Raw genomic sequence first — 20,169 nt, 5'->3', positions numbered from 1 at the left:
AATTCTTTGGTTACCCAATTCTACCTTTAAAACATCTCTCAGACCCTTCACTTGTCACTCACTACATTATCATTACTTGTGTCTAGCCCATCACACATACTACTGCAATAACCTACAAATTGGCTCTCCATGTCCAGTTTTTATCCTTTCCTCAAAATGATCATGCAGAAATCTAATGATGTCATTTCTCATCAGTGGTTACTTGGAATAACACAGAATCTTCTATGAGCTGACACCCAGTATTTTTCTCTAAATCTTGACCCTCCTTGCTTCAATTTCCAGAACTTTTTTTCTTTTTTCCTCTCATGTGTATATGTGTGTTGGTAATATTGTGTGTGCACACATATGTGTAAACAGCAAATGTTCAATCACTCTCACCTTATTTTCTGAGACATTGTCTCTCACTAGAGCTCACCAACTTAGCTAAGCTAGTTAGCAAGCCCCAGGGATCCGTCTTTCTCCTCAGTGCATGAATTACAGATGTATGCTCCTGCATCCACCTTTTACCTCAGTTCTGAGTTTCCAAACTCAAGTCTTCCTGCTTGCACAGCAAGTGTTTTACCAACTGAGTCTTCTTAGACCTGAATTATTTTTAGTTTTGCAAACAAGCTTCATAGTTTGCTCTTCTATTCACATTGTTCGGATTACCTCAAATGCTTCCCTCACAAATACCCTGTGTTGCAAAAGTTCAGTTCAGGGTCTACAGATACTGCTCAATGGTTAAAGGCAATTGCTGGTCTCACAGCCCAGGTACAAATTCCTAGTATCCACATAAAGCCACATCCACAAAGTGGCGTATACGTCTGGAGTTCTATTTGCAGAGGCAAGAGGCTCTGGCAAACCTCTCCCCCCTCCTTTCTCATTCCTTGAAAATAAATAAATTAAAATTAAAATAAAAGTTCAGGTCTTCTAGATGTCTTTTCTGGATCTTTCTCCCTTCTACAGAACCAAATATATTTCCTTCTGTAGTTCCTCAAAGGTAGAGGCACATGTGTGTCAGCATTGTTAACACTTAGTTATACTTACCTGTTTATTGCTCCATCATCTATCCTAATTCATTAGCATTCTTTGCTTTTTGAGAGAGACAGTTGCATTCTTGGACTGTCATTATTGATAAAAATTATTTTATATTCTTCAGCTATGAAGAAATGTGTGACTCCTTCATACTGTGATTTACAAAACAGTAAACCACAAAAACTATTTTTAGATGTTTATATGCCATCTGTATTCCTTCTTATGAGAACTCTCTATTTAGTTCCATAGCCCTTTTGTTTGTTTGATTAATTGATTGTTTTTATTTTTCAAGGTACTTACCTGGACTTCACTGTGCAGTCTCAGGGTGGCCTCATACTCACAACGATCCTCCTACCTCTGCCTCCCCAGTGCTGGGATTCAAGATATGCACCATCACACCTGGCTCTTATTATTTAATTTGTTGAGTTCTCTGTATATCCTAGATATTAATGCTTTGTCAGATGTATAGCTGGCAAAGATTTTCTCCCATACTGTAGGTTGCCTCTTTGCTATATTCATAGTGTCCTTTGCCAAACAAAAACTTTGTAATTTCATGAGGTCCCAGTAGTTGATCTGTGGCTTTATTTCTTGAGCTATTGGGGTTATATTCAGAAAGTCCTTGCGAAGACCAATATGTTGAAGAGTTTTCCCTACTTTTTCCTCTAGCAGTTTCAGAGGTTCAGGTCTGATATTAAGGTATTTGATCCATTTGGACTTACTTCTTGTGTATGGAGAGAGAGAAGGATCTATTTTCATCCTTCTACAGATACATATCCAGTTTTCCTAGCACCATTTGCTGAAGAGGCTATCTTTTCTCTGATGAGTACTTTTGGCATGTTTGTCAAAGATCAGGGGTCTGTAGCTACCCAGACTTAGATCTGGGTCCTCTGTTCTGTTCCATAGATCTACATGTCTGTTTTTTGTGCCAGTACCATGCTGTTTTTGTTACTGTGGCTCTGTAATATAGGTTAAAGTCAGCTATGGTGATGCCACCAGATTTATTTCTGTTGCTCAGAATTATTTTAGATATCCAAGGTTTTTTGTGCTTAGATTGTTTTTTTCTATTTCTGTGAGAATGGCATTGGAATTTTGATGGAGATTGCATTAATTATGTAGATTGCTTTTAGTAAGATTGCCATTTTCACACAATATTGATTCTTCCATCCCTAGAACAAGGGATGTTTTTCAATTTCCTAGTGTCTTTACTCACTTGAGTGTAAAGTATTTGTGTAGAGATCCTTCACTTTCTTTGTTAGGTTTATTCCAGGGTACCTTATTTATTTATTTATTTATTTATTTATTTATTTTGATGCAGTCGTGAATGGGAGTGATTGCCTGATTTGATCCTCTGTGTGTTTGTTGTTAGTATGTAGGAAGGCTACTGATGCCTGTCTGCTTATATTGTATCCTGCTACATGTCTATAGGTGTTTATCAGCTCTTAGTGTTTGCTGATAGAGTCTTTAGGATCCTTTATGTATAGGATCATGTCATCTGTAAATAGTGATAACTTGATCTCTTTCTTTCCAATTTGTGTCCCTTTTACATGTGTCTCTTGCCTTACTGCTATAGCTAAGACTTCTAGTTCTATATTAAATAAGAGTGGGTACAGTGGACACCCTTGTCTTGTTCCTGATTTTAGTAGAAAAGCTTCACGTTTTTCTCCGTTTATTATTATGTTGGCTATAGGCTTGTCATAAATAGCCTTTATTATGTTGAGATATGTTCCTTCTATTCCTAGTCTCTGTAGGACTTTTATCATGAAGGGATGTTGGATTTTGTCACATGCTTTCTCTGCATCTAATGAGGTTATCATGTGATTTTTGTCCTTCAGATCATTTATATAGTGTATTACATTTATCAATTTGTATATGTTGAACCATCCCTGCATCTCTGGGATAAAGCCTACTTGGTCAGGATGAATGATCTTTTTGATATATTCTTGCATTCTGTTTGCCAGTATTTTTTGAAAATTTTTATATCTATGTTCATGAGGGTAATTGGTCTATAATTTTCTTTTTTTGTTCTATCTTTGCCTGGTTTTGGTATCAGGGTGATGCTGCCTTCATAGAAGGAGTTTGATAGGATTCCTTCGTTTTTTATTTTATGGAAAAGTTTAAGAAGCAGTGGTGTTAGTTCTTCCATTAAGGTCTGGCTAAATTCACTAGTGAATCCATCTGAGCCTGGACTTTTTTTCAGTTGGGAGATTTTTTTATAACTGCTTGGATCTCCATATTTGTTATAGGTCTGTTTATGTGGTTAATCTCATCTTGATTTAACTTAGGTAGGACATATAAATCAAGGAAATCATCCCTTTCTTTCAGAGTTTCAAACTTAGTGGAGTATATGTTCTTAGAGTATGCCCCTATGATTTTTTAAATGCCTCTGGTATAGGTAATGGTGCGTTTTTCATTTCTAATTTTATTAATTTGTTTGTCTTCTTTTTTTCTTCTACTCAGATTTTTTAAGGGTTTTTCAATCGTGTTTATTCTTTCATAGAACCAACTCTTTGTTTCATTGAATCTTTGGATTATTTTTTGGTTTCTATTTCATTAATTTCTGCCCTAATCTTTATTTTTCTTCCTGTCTACTAATTTTCAGTTTGCTTTGTTGTTTTTCAAAGGCTTTAAGGTGAAGCATTAAGTTGTTTACTTGAGACCTTTCTAATTTTTTTCTCCCCCTTCCTTCCTTCCTTCCTTCCCTCCTTCCTTCCTTCCTTCCTTCCTTCCTTCCTTCCTCCCTCCCTCCCTCCCTCCCTCCCTCCCTCCCTCCCTCCCTCCCCGCCCCCTCCCTCCCCCCCCTCCCTCCCCCCCCCCCTCCCTCCCTCCCTCCCTCCCTCCCTCCCTCCCTCCCTCTTCTTTCGTTTTGGTTTTTTGAGGTAGGGTCTCACTCTAGTCCATGGCTGACCTGCAACTCACTATGTAGTCTCAGGGTGGCCTCGAAATCACGGCAATTCACCTACCTCTGCTTCCCAAGTGCTGGGAGTAAAGGCATGTGCCACCATGCCTGGCTTGTAATTTCTTAATATAGGCACTTAAAGCTATAAATTTCCCTGTTAGGACTGTTTTCATTGTGTCCCAGACATTTTGGTATGTTTTGTTCTCATTATCATTTGACTATGAATTTCTTGATTTCCTTCTTGATTTCTTCATTGGTCATCATTTAATAGTGTATTGTTTAGTTTCCATGATTTTGTGTATGCTCTATAGCTTTTCTTGCTATTTATTTGTAGTTTGATCCCATTGTGATCAGATGGAGTGCAAGGAATTATTCAGTTTTCCTGTATTTGTTAAGATTTGTTTTGTATATTAATATATTGTCTATCATTTCAAGTATTTTCTATAGAGCTGGTTTTGTCTTTAATTATTCCTGTAGCCTGCTTTTGTTGTGGACTATCCTTATTTCTCTGTCCTTTTCAATGGATATCTTTGCAGGATAAAGTAACCTTGGTTGACATTTGTTATCTTTCAGAACTTGGAATACATCATTCCAAGCATTTCTGTCTTTGAAAGTTTGTGTTGAGTAACCTGCTGTGATCCTAATGGGATTGACTTTGTATGTGACTTGATTTTTCTGTCTAACTGCTTTCAATGTATTTTCTTTGGTTTGTATGTTTGGTAGATTAATTATATGGTCAGGAGAGGTTCTTCCCAGGTTTTGTCTGTTTGGTGCTCTACAGGCTTCCTGTATTTGCATTGACATCTCTTTCCCAATGTGGGGGAAATTTTCGTCTATGATTATGTGGAAAATGGCTACTGTGCCTTTGGAATGAAGTTCTTCTCCTTCTGCTATAGCCTGAATTCTTATGTTTGATCTTTTCATAGTTTCCTGAATATCTTGAAATTCCCATTCATACTTTATTATTAGTTTGTCTTTTTCTTTGTTGGATTGTATTAGATCTGCCACCTGGTCTTCTAGTTTAGATATTCTGACCTCTCCTTCATCTGTTCTACTGGTGAGATTTTCTATAGAGTGCTTTTTTTTTTTTTTTAATTTCACTGACTGTGTTCTTCATTGTTAGTATTCCTGATGGGTTTTTTTTTTTTCTTTATTACTTCTTTTTCCTTATTTATGTCTTGTACTGACCTCATTATTTATTAAATTGTTTTTCTGTGTCTTCTTTAATTCTTTTGATTTCCTCTTTGATTTCTTTTTACATGTTTATAGTCATTCTTTTGAAATCTTTCTCAGACATTTCCTCTAAGTCAGGGTGGTGGTTTGAATAGAACAGATGGCCCCCAATATATTCAGTTGTTTGTAGTTTGCATCTGCTGGCTACCTGGCTGGAGGCAATGTCACTGGGTGATCTTAAGGTGTGGTGGTGGGTTTTCAATTTCAAACTAAAGATATGCAAAGTGTGCCTAGCTGGAGTTCCTGAAGTGTGCTGTGGCTTTTTTTTTTGTTTGTTTGTTTTTGTTTTTGTTTTTGAGGTAGGGTCTCACTCTAGCCCAGGCTGACCTGGAATTCACTATGTAGTCTCAGGGTGGCCTCGAACTCACAGAAATCCTCCTACCTCTGCCTCCCGAGTGCTGGGATTAAAGGCATGCGCCACCATGCCCGTCTTGTGCTGTGGCTTTTGGCTTTTGGCTTGTACTTCTCTCTCTCTGCTTGGGTCTATGAAGGCAGGCCAGCTTCTTCTGCCATTATGGAACTTCCCCTGGATTTGTAAGCTTCAGTAAATCCCTTCCTCCATAACTGTGCCAGGTCTGAAGATTCATCTCAGTGAACCTGAAGCTGTCTGCTACAGTCAGTCTCACTGGAGGTCATTTCTGATGCCTTAATACTATTTGGTGGATTTATATTGTCTTGATTTTTTGTGCTTCTTTTTTATAATGTAGAGATTTTTGCATGTTGGGTTGATTTGATACAGACCTGGTGCCCCTGCTGTTGGAGCCACGTCTGCCTGCTTCTGTGGTCTCTAGAAGCTCTGGGTCTCTCTAATTCTCTGCTGTGATTGATAATTTATTATATACCTTCCCTTTTTAGTAGAAGAATATATTTTGCTGGGTATTTTTGGCTTTTTCTCCTCTATGCTGCCTTGTCATGGTTCCTATGACATCATCTTAACTAGAGGTCCCCAAGAAAAGTCATTTTAAAAATAATTAAGGAATGCTTTGCATTCATATCAGAAGATACTCATTGTTTGCCATTATAGATCCAATTTTTACAGTATAATGACTTTTGGACCTCTTTAGACAAATAATCTCAAAATTTCAATGACTGATACAGGCCTTATTACATGTTGTGGTCTTAGTTTTAAATATTAAATAAAATCCAGGTTTTTTTAATAAGAAAATAATTTTTTTTAATAAATGGCTTGATTGAATAACAACGTAAGACCAACTGTGATACGAATACAATTATTGATATTCTATCATGTTGGATGCAGTGGTAAGTTATGTAAATCAAACTTTATGTATATCCATTTTATTCATTTCTAGTCTTTTTTACCCATGCCTATTTTTCTACAAAAATGTATGTGCTGGGCTGGAGAGATAGCTTAGCGGTTAAGTGCTTGCCTGTGAAGACTAAGGACCCACATTATCCAGATGCAAAAGGGGCTGCATGTGTCTGGAGTTCGTTTGCAGTGGCTGGAAGCCCTGGCATGCCCATTCAGTCTCTCTATCTGCCTCTTTCTCTCTCTGTCACTTTTAAATAAATAAATAAAAATAAACAAAAAAAATGTATGTGCCAATAATTTTTGTATACTTTTATTTTTCAAATATACTCTGCCAGGTAGTCATTTTATTTTAGCTGAGAGAACAGATTTTTCTCAGTTATTTTGTGTTCCAATTTGAATATTGTTTTCTATTATACAAATGCTATGGAAAACTGGAATTCATGGATCGCTAATTTTGATTCATAGTATTTCTTGGATTCTGCCTCATGTAAGAAATGGCCTTGAGCAGATGTGCTTAGTCATAGAATTGTCAGACAGTTCCTTATGTGTTGACAGCTAGTTTTCTGAGCATAGAAAACAGGTTTTAAGATAAGAAATGGGGCTTTTCTGTCATTCTCTCTTCACAATTTTTTAATTGAATGTTAATTGAAGGGGTGGTTATAGTTACCCCATATTTTAAAAATATGTTTTTATATTTCATTCTTTAAAGAGTAAAAATTGTATTCAAGTGAAGCCCTATCTTCAGCTAATTAATACTAAGACTTGTTATTTCAAGATTTTGGCAAAAATAAAACAAAGCTATAGCATTGTTCAGAAGTTTTCCCTCAGTAGTAGATTACTACATACCTAAGAGGGTCTTTATTGATACTTCGAACTTATTTTTGCTATTGCTCTCCTTTGCTCCCTTCCAATCATTGTGCTTTAAACTCAGCTCTGGTCATAGACTCTGGCCCTGCAGTGGCCCAGTCCCTTTTCATCGCTCAACAGAATATGTAGAGTTGGATATGTTGTAAACTACATAGATTTATTACTTTATACTTCTGGAAACTTGCAAGATATCAGGAGACTTCATGTCTAGTGAAGGTCCATTTCCTGACTCGTAGGTCATTGTTAACTAAGGTATATTTCCTATTTCTTGATTCGTAGATCATTGTTAAGAAAGGTCCATTTCCTGACTCATAGATCAGTGTCTAGTCATAGAGCATGCCTTGTTGCAGGATTTGCACTAATCTCAATTTTAAAATTTATTTATTCTAGAGAGACGGAGGTTGAAACAAAGAGGCACAGAAAGAGAGGGAATAGTTGTGTTGGGTCTACTGCCAGTGCAAAAAAAAGCTCCAGATGCATGTATACATGGGACCTTGCATGGATGAAGGGGGATGAAAGTCTGGCCTATCAGGCTTTACAAGCAAACACGTTTAACCGTTAAACCATCTCTAATCTCGTATTTTTAATTGAATACTTTAAAATATGAATATACAATAATTGGATCATGTTCCTATCTGTTTAACCTTTTGTTTGTTTCCTGTCCCCTGCCTCTCATCCTCAAACAAGTCCTTCCTGTTTTATTGTTCCTTTTTATGTTTATTATTATTATTATTACTATTATTATTAGCAATATTTTGTATGGACACATCATGTGTTGGTACCCTGCTTTCCCTCATCCCTGCCCCATTCTATTGAGGACCCTCCTTGGTGAGGTTGCAGGTATTTCCCAAGGGTTTGTGGGTTATGCAATGTAGGAGGGCAGTCAATTATTTTCGGGGAAAGGTAATGCTAGTGGACATGATTTCTCAACCTGTGTCTCTTACAGTATTTCTACCTGCTCCTTTCCATAAAAATTCCTTAGCCATGGTGGGTGAGTGTTTTGTCTACTTTACTGATAAGCTCTTAGGAGCCTGTGGATCTCTACTTTGGTAAGTTGAGAATCCTCAGTGTCGTCTTTACCCTGTTGCTAATTATCAGGTTCACCATGGAAGCAGCACCCTTGCTTATCTTCCCATTCCACTGTGGTTTCAGCTGTGGCTTGGTTGAAGTGCAAGGGGTAGTTTATCTTCTTGGGTCTCACTACCTTCTGGAAAAGAACAGATTCTGCAATGGAGAGTGAAGTCAGCATAGTTTAAGCGGGATAAGCATTAGTAATTTAGGTAGAATTTGATGTTTGTAACCCCTTTTTTAGCCAAAGGTAATGAGAGCCTGACACTGGGGAGCATAATTTTTTTCTCCATAGGATTCAGTTCTGGTTCCCAATTCCAGATTATTGATTCCTTTATACTGAGGAGATCTCTTAGCCAATTGAAAGCTGTTGCTTACCCACCGAGGCTGTGTGCCACTATCATAATGGTGTGTACATCCTATCAGGGTGTTTGCTTCTGAGTAGCTTAGACCTCTGGTTGCTCAGACCATTGTTGGCCTCTTTCCCCCAGTAACTCATATAGCACTTTCCAGTACTAGATGTCTGGGGACTGTCTTTCTTCAGAATTCCTGTCTGGTCTCTCTGTGCTCTATGTCAGCAGTATATGGTGTCTTCAGCAATATGGTCTTACGTTTTGCCTCAGGCACGTAATTAAGTGCTTTGCCAGAAACCTGTCTTGTTTTGGGGACCTCGTACGTCTCTCTGATCAACTGCTCATTGTGGGTAGCAACTGATTTCTGGTACCGAGAAATACAGTTCAGAGACTTTTTTTTTTTTTTTTAAGATTAGGCTTCATCCCACCATCCCCAGTGCACTTCTCTTCACATGTTCTCCCCTTACTCCTGTTAAGTGTTATATCTTTAGTCTATCTCCAAGGATAAATGTTTTTATGGTACCATTTCATTTTAGATTTAGTTGTTTGTTTTTCTTTACTGTCCTCTTCCCCTCCCCACCAGACCCCTCTATCCCTATGGTCTGGACCTTGAGTTGCTTATCAGGTATGCCAGCTGGTCCAGGTTAGGAACCACAGATAACTGAGACCATGTAGCATTTGTGTGTCTCTAATTGTGTGAGTTTACTGACTGTGGTCTGTTCCAAGTCTGTCCATTTTTCTACAAATTTTATTGTATCATTTTTCTTACTACTGAGTAGAATTCCATTGTATAAATGTACCACAATTTTTATTGGTATTACATTAAATAGGTACATTACTTTTGGTAGAATTGCTATTTTCATAATATTAATTCTACCTACCTAGGAGCATTGGTGGTCTTTTCATCTTCTCAAATCCTACTTGATTTCTTACTTGAGTTTTTTTTAAATGTTTTTATTATACAGGTCTTTCACATCCTTGGTTAGAATTATTTCAAGATATTTAAATCTTTTGTTGCTGTTGAAAATGAGACAGCCTCTCTGATTTATTTCTCTGTATATTTGTCTTTTAAATATAGAAAAGCTAGTGATTTTTGTGTGTTGATTTTGTATCCTACCATTTTACAGAAGGAATTTATCATCTTTAAAAGTTTTGAGATGGAGACTTTCAGGTCATTTATGTATAGGATCATGTCATCTGCAAAAAGGGATAATTTTATTTTTTCTTTCCAATCTCTATTCTTTTTATCCAATTTTTTGGCTGTACCAGTTTACTTGCCCACCAGCGGTGAGTAGGGTTCTTTTTTTCCCCACATTCTTACCAGCATATGTTGTCATTTAATTGTTTGATGATCACTGTTCTTACCAGAGTGAAATGGAATCTCAAAGTAGTTTTATTTTGCATTTCCCTAGTGGCTAAAGATCTCTTATCTTTTCATTATTCATGACCTATAAAAATAATGTACATGAATTTGCTTTTCTCTTTAGGCAAGCCAAGTTAGATCTGAGAGTTGCAGTAACCAAAGTAGAAGAGTTAACTAGAGTGACTGAAGATCTTCATGGTCAGATGCTAAAGAAGGTATTCTGTTGCAAAGACAGTTGGAAGCTTTGCTTAGTTCTATGTATGTCACTTTTGTTTGATTTTGGATTGTGTTAAATAGGCTTGTTTTAGGTAATTATTGCTCATAAAAGTAAAGAATGAAACTAGAAAACTAAATTATTACATTAGAAACAACTTTGTATAGGAATCATTTCCATCAATATGAGCCTAGTTGAATAAAACATCATTAATCATTATTTAAATATTATTAAATATAGACATTTAAAATATCTGACAAACAAGTTGTTCTATGTAGCTGGGACAGAAAAGTTTAGTAGTATATTTTATATTATTTATTAGAATATTTGTTAGCATAAATAACTCATTTTGTAGGTTAGGAATTTAGGAGGATGTTGAAGAAATGTCAGGCTTTAGATTTAGGTAGTATTAAAAATTCTAGCTATTGTACCTATTGAATGTAGGACTATTTGAACCCTATTTCCTTATCTCTATAAAGTTGATTATATAGAAGTATAAAAGAACTATAAATAATAATTCTGAAAATTGAATAATTTTTATATACTCAAAAACAGCCCAAAGTAGAAAAGAATAAAGGAGATAAGAACTCTTAGATTTTAGATTTCTGGTCTGATAATTTTTCTAATCCCCATAGCTGTAGCTTTAAAAATTAACTTTATAAGAGCTTAAATACTTAATTAAGATCAAAGCACAGGGATATGAACCAATTGTAAATTTTAAGAGGAAATACAGGCAACAGTAGGACCATACACACAAAATGAGACCCAACTTTTGAGTTTAAATTCTTACAAGATCCATGCTTGACAGCCAAATTACTCCTGTGGGTATGGGCAGGAAGGACCCCCCAGCAAGTCCAGTCAAGCATCAGATTGAGTCCTGAGAGAAATTTACTCTGGTAAGTACATATTTGAGTTTGTGAGCTTTTATAATAGAGTATATTTTAGAAGTATGTGCAAATTGAACATCAGAAAATTGTGCCTTAACTGCTGGGAGTATATAAAGTAAGATCCTCAAATTAGAATGACACAAAAGTCTCTAGCAAAAGAAAGCCAGAAGAGTGAATTCTGCCTCTGCCCAAATTGTGAATTGATTCTCAAACTAGATACAGAGGCACTCCCACTTAAACCACAATAACAATACCTTTGTCGTCAAAGAGCAAAACAATCCATAAGACCAGCATAACTACTTACAGTAGCCAGTTTTCAACAAAACTTGCTAGACAAGAAGGTATGCCTAAAGGGTAAGATTTTGTGAATGGGGTAGAAAATTGTTCTCATTGGAACCAGTTGTTAAATTAACAAGTATAGACTTTAAAATGAACTTTCATACATATGCGTAGAGTGGGATTAGGGACATAGCTCAGTGAAAGGCAAGGTCCTGGGTTCAGTCAAGCACCACAGAAAGGAAGGATGGGAAGGAAGGAATGAGAAAAGAAGAGGAGATGACTGGGAATTTCAGCTGTAATCTCAACACTTGGGGGAGATGAGGTCACACATTCAAAATCATCCTCAAGCTTATTTCAAGTTTGAGTTCAAGGTCTGCCTAGACTATATATGACCCTGTCTTCAAAATTAATTAATTAATTAATTATGTATCAAAATTTATAACTACAAAAAATAAATGTTCAAGGAATTATTTGAGAAAAATTTTGAACTAAGGGAAAATAAGGTCTAACTGAAAGAAAATAAGGTCTAAATTAAAGAAGAGATAGAGATGTTGATTGAAAAGTAGAAAAAAAATTTTAAATAGAAATTTTAGAGCTCACAAAAATGTAGCTGGAAAAAAGTATCACTAGATAAATGAAAAAATAGATTATAAATGACACAATAAACAGTGAATTTGAAGACAAAACAGTAGGAATTGCCTTGTCCAAGAATGTTTCAAATACTAAAAGATCTATGGAACAATATGAGCCAGCCCAACAAATACTGAATTAGAAATGCCAGAAGAAAAAAGGAAAGACAAGCAGAATATTGTATAAAGAAATGATAGCTAAACACTGCCTTAATTTATTAGAAAACAGCAGATCCATGAAGCTTTATGAACCCTATGTAGGTAACCACAAAATCTCTAGATGATTATGACAATTAAATAGAACACAAAAGAAAGAAAAGGAAGAATAGGCAAAAAAATTTCTAGAAAGTTGATACAAATGAAAATCTGTCAATATATTTCAAAGCATCACTCTGCCAAAGGAGAAATACCCTGTAATTTGTTGATAACAAGAAATAGTATAACACAGTTGAGAGTGTATTCTAAGGCACACTGCACAGAAAACCCAGCCTTGTTTTACTAGACTTGAAATAGCAACGAAATAAATAATTTGTAGAAAATGACTTGCCATAACTGTTTTGATTATCTGTCTAATAGGGTGTTGATGTTAGAATTGTCCCAACCCCTTTTTATTGTACATGTGCCTTATTTCCAGGGTCATATTGCTTCTTTGAACTTAAGTATTGAAATTTTCCCAACATAATAACTTTATGGTATACTACTTTCTTTTTGTTGTATTAAATTTTCCTATACTTTAAGTAAGCTACCAATGTCTTTATTTTCTAGGAGGAGGATATTGTATCTGCCCAAGGAAAAGAGGAAGCATCAGATAAGCGCTTACAACAGTTGCAGTCTAGTATAAAACAATTAGAAAGAAGGTAAATTGTTACATACTTGCAACTTTGTATGTATGTTTTAAATACATGCCACACAGTAGTTTCCATTATATTTATAGGAGTACATATTATGTAAGTGCTTCTTTTCTAAGAACCTGATGAAGAACCATTTAGGCTGTCTTTTAGAATGTAGAATTTTATGGTACCATTGACATTTGGGTCCAGTTTTGTGTCCCACACCTCTTCCCTATTGTCTAGTCCTCAAAATGCTTATTAGGTATGTCCACATCTCGGGCAGATTCAGGTTGGGAGCCACAGATGAGTGAGACCATGCAACGATTATCTTTCTGTGATTGAGTTAGTTCGCTGAGAATGATCTGTTCCAGGTTTGACTAGTTTTCTTCAAATTTCATTGTGCCATTTTTCCTTACTGCCATGTAGAATTTCATCATGTGGGTATACCACATCTTATTTATCCGTTCACCTAATGCTATTTTGAATTGAGCAGCTATAAACATGGTTGAGCAAATCTTTCTGAACTGAGGCATGGAGCTTTTAAAATCAATGCCCAGTAAAGGAATAATTGGGTTTATTGGTAACTCCTTGAACTCCCTGTATAGTTCTCTGCCCCATTTTGTGAGTGGGTTGTTTGACTTTTTATTGTTTAGGTTTTGAGTTCTTTGTCGATTCTAGAAATTAGGCCTCTGTCAATTGTATAGCTTGCAAAAATATTTCTCCCATTATGTGGGGATAATCTGTTGGCTCTGCTTATTGTATGTTTGTCTGTGAAGAAATTTCAGCTTCATGAGATTCCAGTTGTTGAGAAATTGTTTAAGTTCCTGAGCTACTGGGGTTTTATACAGGAAGTCTTTTTCCATGAGTATATCATGAACAGTTCTTCCTATTTTTTCTTCCAATAGTAGCTAAGTTTCCAGTCTTATATTGAGTGTGATGTGTGCCATCACACTCTTTAATCTTTAATCCCAGCATTCAGAGGCAGAAGTAGGAGGATCACCATTAGTTTGAGACCACCCTGAATTCAAGATCAGCCTGGGCTAGAGTGAGATCCTACCTCAAGAAGAAAGAAAGAAAGAAGAAAGACAAGGAAGGAAGGAAGGGAGGGAGGGAGGGAGGGAGGGAGGGAAGAAGGGAGGGAGAGAAGAAGGGAGGGAGAGAAGAGGGGAGAGAAGGGGGAGAGAGGGGGAAGAAGGAAAGGGAAGGAAAGAAGAATGGAAGGAGGGAAATTCTTGATTACTAGGACATTTTATTAATACTATTACCATAGCCTCAGCTATAAAGCCTGGCTCTGGGTCTGAGTATTCACTCATATTAAGAGAAAGCCGTGTGTGTGTGTGTGTGTGTGTGTGTGTGTGTGTGTGTGTGTGTGTATTTTGATATAGTTATTTTGACCAAACATGGGAGAAATTCTCAGACTGATTCTGTCTTGCCCATAACCATATTACAACTTACAGAAAAGATGAAACTGGATCCAGGAAATACACATATGTAGATCTAGCAGTGGGCTTCTGAAATAGAAAACAAGTCTTCCTGCTGGCACTAGGACCCTGAGTTCTAGAGGAGGGACATTTCCATGGTATTCCTGTAGGGATCCTAGTTCTGTGGACCCCTTTCAGTACTGCAGCACAGGCTTCATTTTCATCCCTCTGTAACCCTCTTTGTTATCTCTAGGATCTGAATGCTGTAGATAATTTTTATATCTTAGGTTCAGTATATCAGAAAAGTTCTTCAAGCTGAAACTTGGTACTGGTCACCACTTACTGTTTTTCCCTGTGATCTTGAGATTTCTCATCTCCAATGGCCTTTCTCATCTTTTTTGCAATCACCAATCTCTCTGTTTGGTTATCATGAATTGCTCTAATATTAAAAAACAAATGTAATTTTTTATGAGAAAAAGAGAATTGGCACACCAGGGCCTCTAGCCACTACAATCGAATTCCAGACATGTGTGCATGTGCTACCTTGCATGCTTATGGTACCTTGTGTATCTGGCTTATGTGGAATCTGGAGAGTCAACTGTATATAGGTCCTTAAGTGCCTTAACTGCTAAGCTACCTTTCCAGCCCTTTAAAAGTATTTTTTTTAATAATTTATTTGTAAGCAAAAAGAGATAGAAGAGAAACAGAGAATGGGCTTTTAGCCACTGCTGGTGAACTACAGATGCATGCACCACTTTGTGCATTCTGGTTTTATGTAGGTGAAAGGAAATTGAACCTGGGTCTTTAGGCTTTGTAGGCTAGAGTCCTAACTGCTGAGCAATCTTTCCAGCCCTCCAATATTTTTACATATTAGTGTAGGTCTTTTGAGTGAGATAATTTTTTATTTCTTTGATACTGTGCCAATAATTGCATGATATTTAATACCTCAGGCACCAGACACTAAATTCTAGTTGTTTCATTTAACATTATAGCCACTAAGATGTCCCCATGCATTGCAAATACCACTACCATTACATTGCCAACTATTGAGAATAGGACACAGTGTGTCCAAATGGTCCCCTCGGTGTTCTTTTCTGTTAATCCCTTTTCTTTTGTGGAAGTTGAGAAACCTCTAAAAAATTGATTGTAGATAGGGACAATATGTGTTTACACAAAAACAGGAAGTAATTTTTCAGGTAATGTGTCCTGTTTTAGGTATCAGCTGATTATTTTGGGGCTAATATACCTGTATGCATATGCTGAAAATGTGCTTCCTGCCTAAACTTTTACCTTAGTGATTGAGTTGTTGAGTTATAGCTTACAAAATGATTTTAGAGGATTAATCTTACTAATATTTCATATTTTCTCAGAACATCTTTTTTAAAGTGTTTTTATTGTTTCAATGTTAAAATGATGTTCCAAGTGCTCTAATGTTTTATTTACTCAAAAGATGAATCACTTTTCTGTTTCATAACACATATTGATGTAATAAAATTAATAATAACGTATGTCTTATGTATCCTGTTTTTAACATGTCCTTTGTTTGGTAAGAAAGAACTTTATATTTAAGATTTAGAATAACTGAAATAGTCAGAAGAAAATAGGTATGACTTTTGAAGTAATCAATAATTAGATTTGGAAAGAAAAGAAGTAGTGTGTTATAATAAACTTTTATCTTTGGTAATTTTGCTTTAGAAAGGCTATGGAGCCATAAACAAGGTATATTTGGAATTTATATTTCCATTCCAATTAATCAGTAACAGAAAGCAGTCTGAGAAAACATTGAAATACATTCCAGAGAGACTGGGTATGATTTTCTGTGCATTAAATGAAGAAAAATCTTAACCATTTCCACTTCAGAAGTACTTCCATAGCCATGGTTGAAACTATGCACATTCATTGAGTCCATACTGTATACAAGTAGTGTTTGAGGTCCTGAGGCTCTAGGAGTAGCCAGTATCTAGTAATGTCTGATCTTTATTTCCACATATGACAAAATGTTCCTTAAAATATATTACATTAAGAGCCAGGCATGGTAGTGCATGCCTTTAATTCCAGCACTTAGAAGGCAGAGGCAGGCAGGAGGATCACTGTGAGTTTAAGTCCACCCTGAGCTAGAGTGAGACCCTACCTCAAAAAATATACATATATATGTATATAACATTGATTTAGTTTACATAATGGAAAATGTGTTCGAAAGCATAATAAGCATTATCAAATGTTCATTATGTTATCAGAAAGGAACATTTTCCATTATGTACTAATATTTAAGATATGTCTTTAAAAGGTAAGTAAAAAATGCAATTCAGACTGATTGATGGGCATAACTTATGTTGTAATCACTTCACTATCCCTGTGTGACCTTCAAACATTGATGTGATTAAATTCTTTTTTTTTTTTTTTTTTATGTTTTTGCCTTTTCAGGTAGTTAGGGTTGTCTTGAACTCATAGATCTTCTTACTTCTGCCTCCCAAGTTCTGGGATTAAAGTTATGTGCCATCACATGTGGCTCTAAATTCTTAAAGGAAGATTATTACTCTACAGTATAGTTAAATGAGTCTTGGTCAGCCAGCTAAGAGCTTGAAAGAGAGTAATGGGAACATGACTAAAAAATATAATTTCATTCAAAATGTTCAAGGTTTGCCTGGGCAATTTAAGGACTTTCTAATAATGTAAAAGACCAAACGTACCAAGCAAATGTCAGAGATAATTTTGTAGGGAGAGTGCTCATAAATGAAGACTTTAAAAAAATAAGAAGGGGTTTGAGACTTTATATAGGCAGATAAACAAGTGAGGCAAGCATGAGTTTAATGAGAAAGGGTGGATTTGAGTCCTGGAATATGTGAAGACCAGGTTTGATTGCTGTTAGCCCTTTTCTGGAACACAAAAGAATATAGGAGTTTGGGGAAACATGTGGCAGCATATTTTCCCATCCCTGTTTGCCTGGGAGCAAAAGGATCAAGCAAAGTCCAATATTGTCATTACCAAAAAGAGTGAAAGCCAGGTATAACAGATGTGGTACACCAGTAGTATCTGCTCTCAAGTTCTGAAATGGAGAGCTACATGGAAGAACAACTTAGCACTACAGATTTGGAATGGAGAAGAACAAATAATGATTTATAATGGGTGGCCAGGCTATTCGAATCACATAATGCAGGCTAAATATTCTATAAAAACCTCTTGATGTAAAAATGTTGCCGATAAATTGAAATAAACATTTTCTACAAATTAGGTATTTAAATTGTTGGTACAAAAAAACAGCTCTCACATCAAAAATAATGAGAAAATTTTTTTCTGAGCAGAGTAGGAGTGACAGTGGCCCAAGAAACAATTTGGATTGTCTTAAAAAACACTTCCAGTGTGGAAGTGGTTATATGAACTTCTATACTCACAGAACACAAAGAAAGTCAACATCAAGGCATTTTCCAAATAAATTAGTGGGAATGTTAAGTAGATGAGGGAAACTGCTGTACATTAGCTTTTGGGTTGATGGATGCTAGTTGTCTGTTAATATACTCCAAAAGTTTTCTCTAATAGTCAAGAAAATGTTAGATCAGACAGCTGGGCAATGAATGGCTACTAAGGGGAAGAAACATAGCCCAAAATAATTTATCTCTGAATTTGCAGTATTACAGCTCTCCACAATCATGATATTCCCATCAGTCAGCCTTGTAAAATTTCTAGCAGAGTTGTGGCTTTTTGCTGTTAACTTCAGTTCACAAAATATACCAGAAATAAATTTGTAGGTTACAGTCAGACTAACAATAATAGCAATAAAAGGCAAGGGCAGGTGTTTGAACTAGAGTGGTAAATGAATAAGAAGCCAGGGCTGGGGCAGTTTTAACTAAAACTAGAAACCTTGACTGAGCTCCTGTGAGGATTTATTTGAAACTGTCCTTCCTTCCTCTGCCCTGTGGCTGAAGAAAGGCCCTTCCTTTAGTTTCCATGAACTAGAAGCAGGCTGTAATATCCCTGGTAGGGAGCTGTATATATCATGCCAAGGCCTTTTATTCCAAAAATCCCTTGTTTTTCCCCAACTGATCATAAAGCAGCCAAGACAGAGAGCTTACTTCAAATCCCTTGGGAACAGAATGAAGGATTAATAGAGGAAAGTGACAGTAGCAGTGCAGGTGGAAACCATATTTACTTTGTAATGTAAGACTACCAAAAATGTCCAGAAAAAATAACTTTAAAATTAGTTGTTTTCTAAGAGAATTTTGGATTTTCCTTCTTTTCTTTAAATTTTTATTTATTTTATTTCTTTGAGAGAGAGAGAGGTGGGACAAGGAGACAGAGAGATAGAGAGAATGGGTATGTCAGGGCCTTTAGCCACTGCAAAGGAACTCCAGACTCATGTGCTACTTGGTACATCTGACGTATGTGGGTCCTGGGGAATTGAACCCGGATTTGCAGGCAAGTACCTTAATCACTAAGCTGTCTCTCCAGCCCTGAGATTTCCCTTCTTGCCCCCCCGCTTCTACGTTCCCTGACCCCAGTCTTTCATTTACTTTTTTACTTTGTCTCCCCTCTCAGTCTTTTCTATGATTTTTGTATAATATCCTTTGTATTTTTCCCTCCTCTCCTTGTATTTATATCAATTAGTTTCTCCAAAACTATCCAGATGCTGCCTGAGAGACCCAAACCAGACCATTTTCAAGAGAGGTAATGTGCTTGTATGGGTGCAGGCTGTGACCCCAGCACTAAGAGCCTAAGAAAGGATCTTAAGTTCAAGGCCAGCCTGAACAGTAGCAGACCCTTCCTCAGGAAAAAAAAAAAAAAAATATATATATATATATATATATATATATATATATATATATATAAATTCAGATTATACAACATAGACTATAAAGCACTAGTGAATGTTTTTAAAGAAACAATGAGACCTTTTTCTTTTACAGAGAAGTTATTTCCTACCTTTACCTTTCTTCCAAAACAGTGTAGTCATTCTTAGTTTCAGATCAAAATGTTCTTTCCATTTTGAAGCAAGAAAATAAATATATAAAGATTGATCTAAGGTAGATAAACAAGAGAAAAAAATACTTGGTAAAATAATTTTCTGGATAATTTTTAATTATCTTTGAAGGTCTGGACTGCTTTTAAATGTATTCTGTGGCTGTGTGTGTGATTGGTATCTTACTGCAAAAACTCATTTTGTTTTTATTGCATCTTAATCCTTAATATTCTGTTAAAATGCCTAAAAATTGTCATTAGTAACCCAGTAGAGGTAGAATGTTCATAGCTTGTGAGTTCACATTATGTTTTATAGCTGAAAATTCCAAGCTGGGTGATTATAACCTCTTCTGCACAGAAATAGTCTACTAATCTGGATACATCAAAAATTAACCTCTCTTTCTCCTTGCAAAGATAAAAGGAAAGGATGAATGAATATTTAGTTCTTGTCACAGATCCATAGCTAAATTTACTGCATATAGGGAAAAAATTAGTGTCTTTGAATTTCTGTTTCTTGTTCTCCAGAAGGTTAATAGATGTAATTACTTTGCTCATAGCCATTGAGAACTAATTGATTTTAGCAGCTTACTTGAGACTAATGAAAGGGTCTATAATTGTTAAGTATAAGGGAGTTTTTTTTTTTCAGTTTGTTTGAGGGTTTTTTTTATATATCTTTATTTTTTTTATTAGCATTTACCATGATTATAAAAAAAATCCCATGTTAATTCCCTCCCTCTCCCCCCACACTATCTCCTTTGAAATTCCATTCTCCATCATATTACCTCCCCATCACAATCATTGTACTTACATATATACAATATCAACTTATTAAGTATTGGAAACTAATGGGAAGAAAACATAGTTGCCTGAAGTATGGAGGGTTTGGGAAGTA

At 35.9% G+C, this 20,169-nt stretch overlaps 1 protein-coding gene across 11 annotated transcripts in view; it reads left to right on the top strand.

Annotated features, from left to right (window-relative positions):
- Positions 1–20,169, top strand: part of Sclt1 (sodium channel and clathrin linker 1) — a 222,541-nt gene that overhangs the window by 88,219 nt on the left and 114,153 nt on the right. For all 11 annotated transcript variants that reach the window (XM_045131671.1, XM_045131667.1, XM_045131669.1 and 8 more), the window contains 2 exons: positions 10,189–10,279; positions 12,839–12,930. In XM_045131671.1, coding sequence (XP_044987606.1) covers positions 10,189–10,279; positions 12,839–12,930 — 183 coding nt within the window. The remainder of the gene's footprint in view (positions 1–10,188; positions 10,280–12,838; positions 12,931–20,169) is intronic.

The sequence above is a fragment of the Jaculus jaculus genome, chromosome 12 (genome assembly GCF_020740685.1).
Source record: "Jaculus jaculus isolate mJacJac1 chromosome 12, mJacJac1.mat.Y.cur, whole genome shotgun sequence".
In the NCBI taxonomy this organism is placed as follows: domain Eukaryota; kingdom Metazoa; phylum Chordata; class Mammalia; order Rodentia; family Dipodidae; genus Jaculus; species Jaculus jaculus.
Note: the sequence above shows the minus strand (reverse complement) of the source record. Positions and strands in the feature narration are given on the sequence as shown.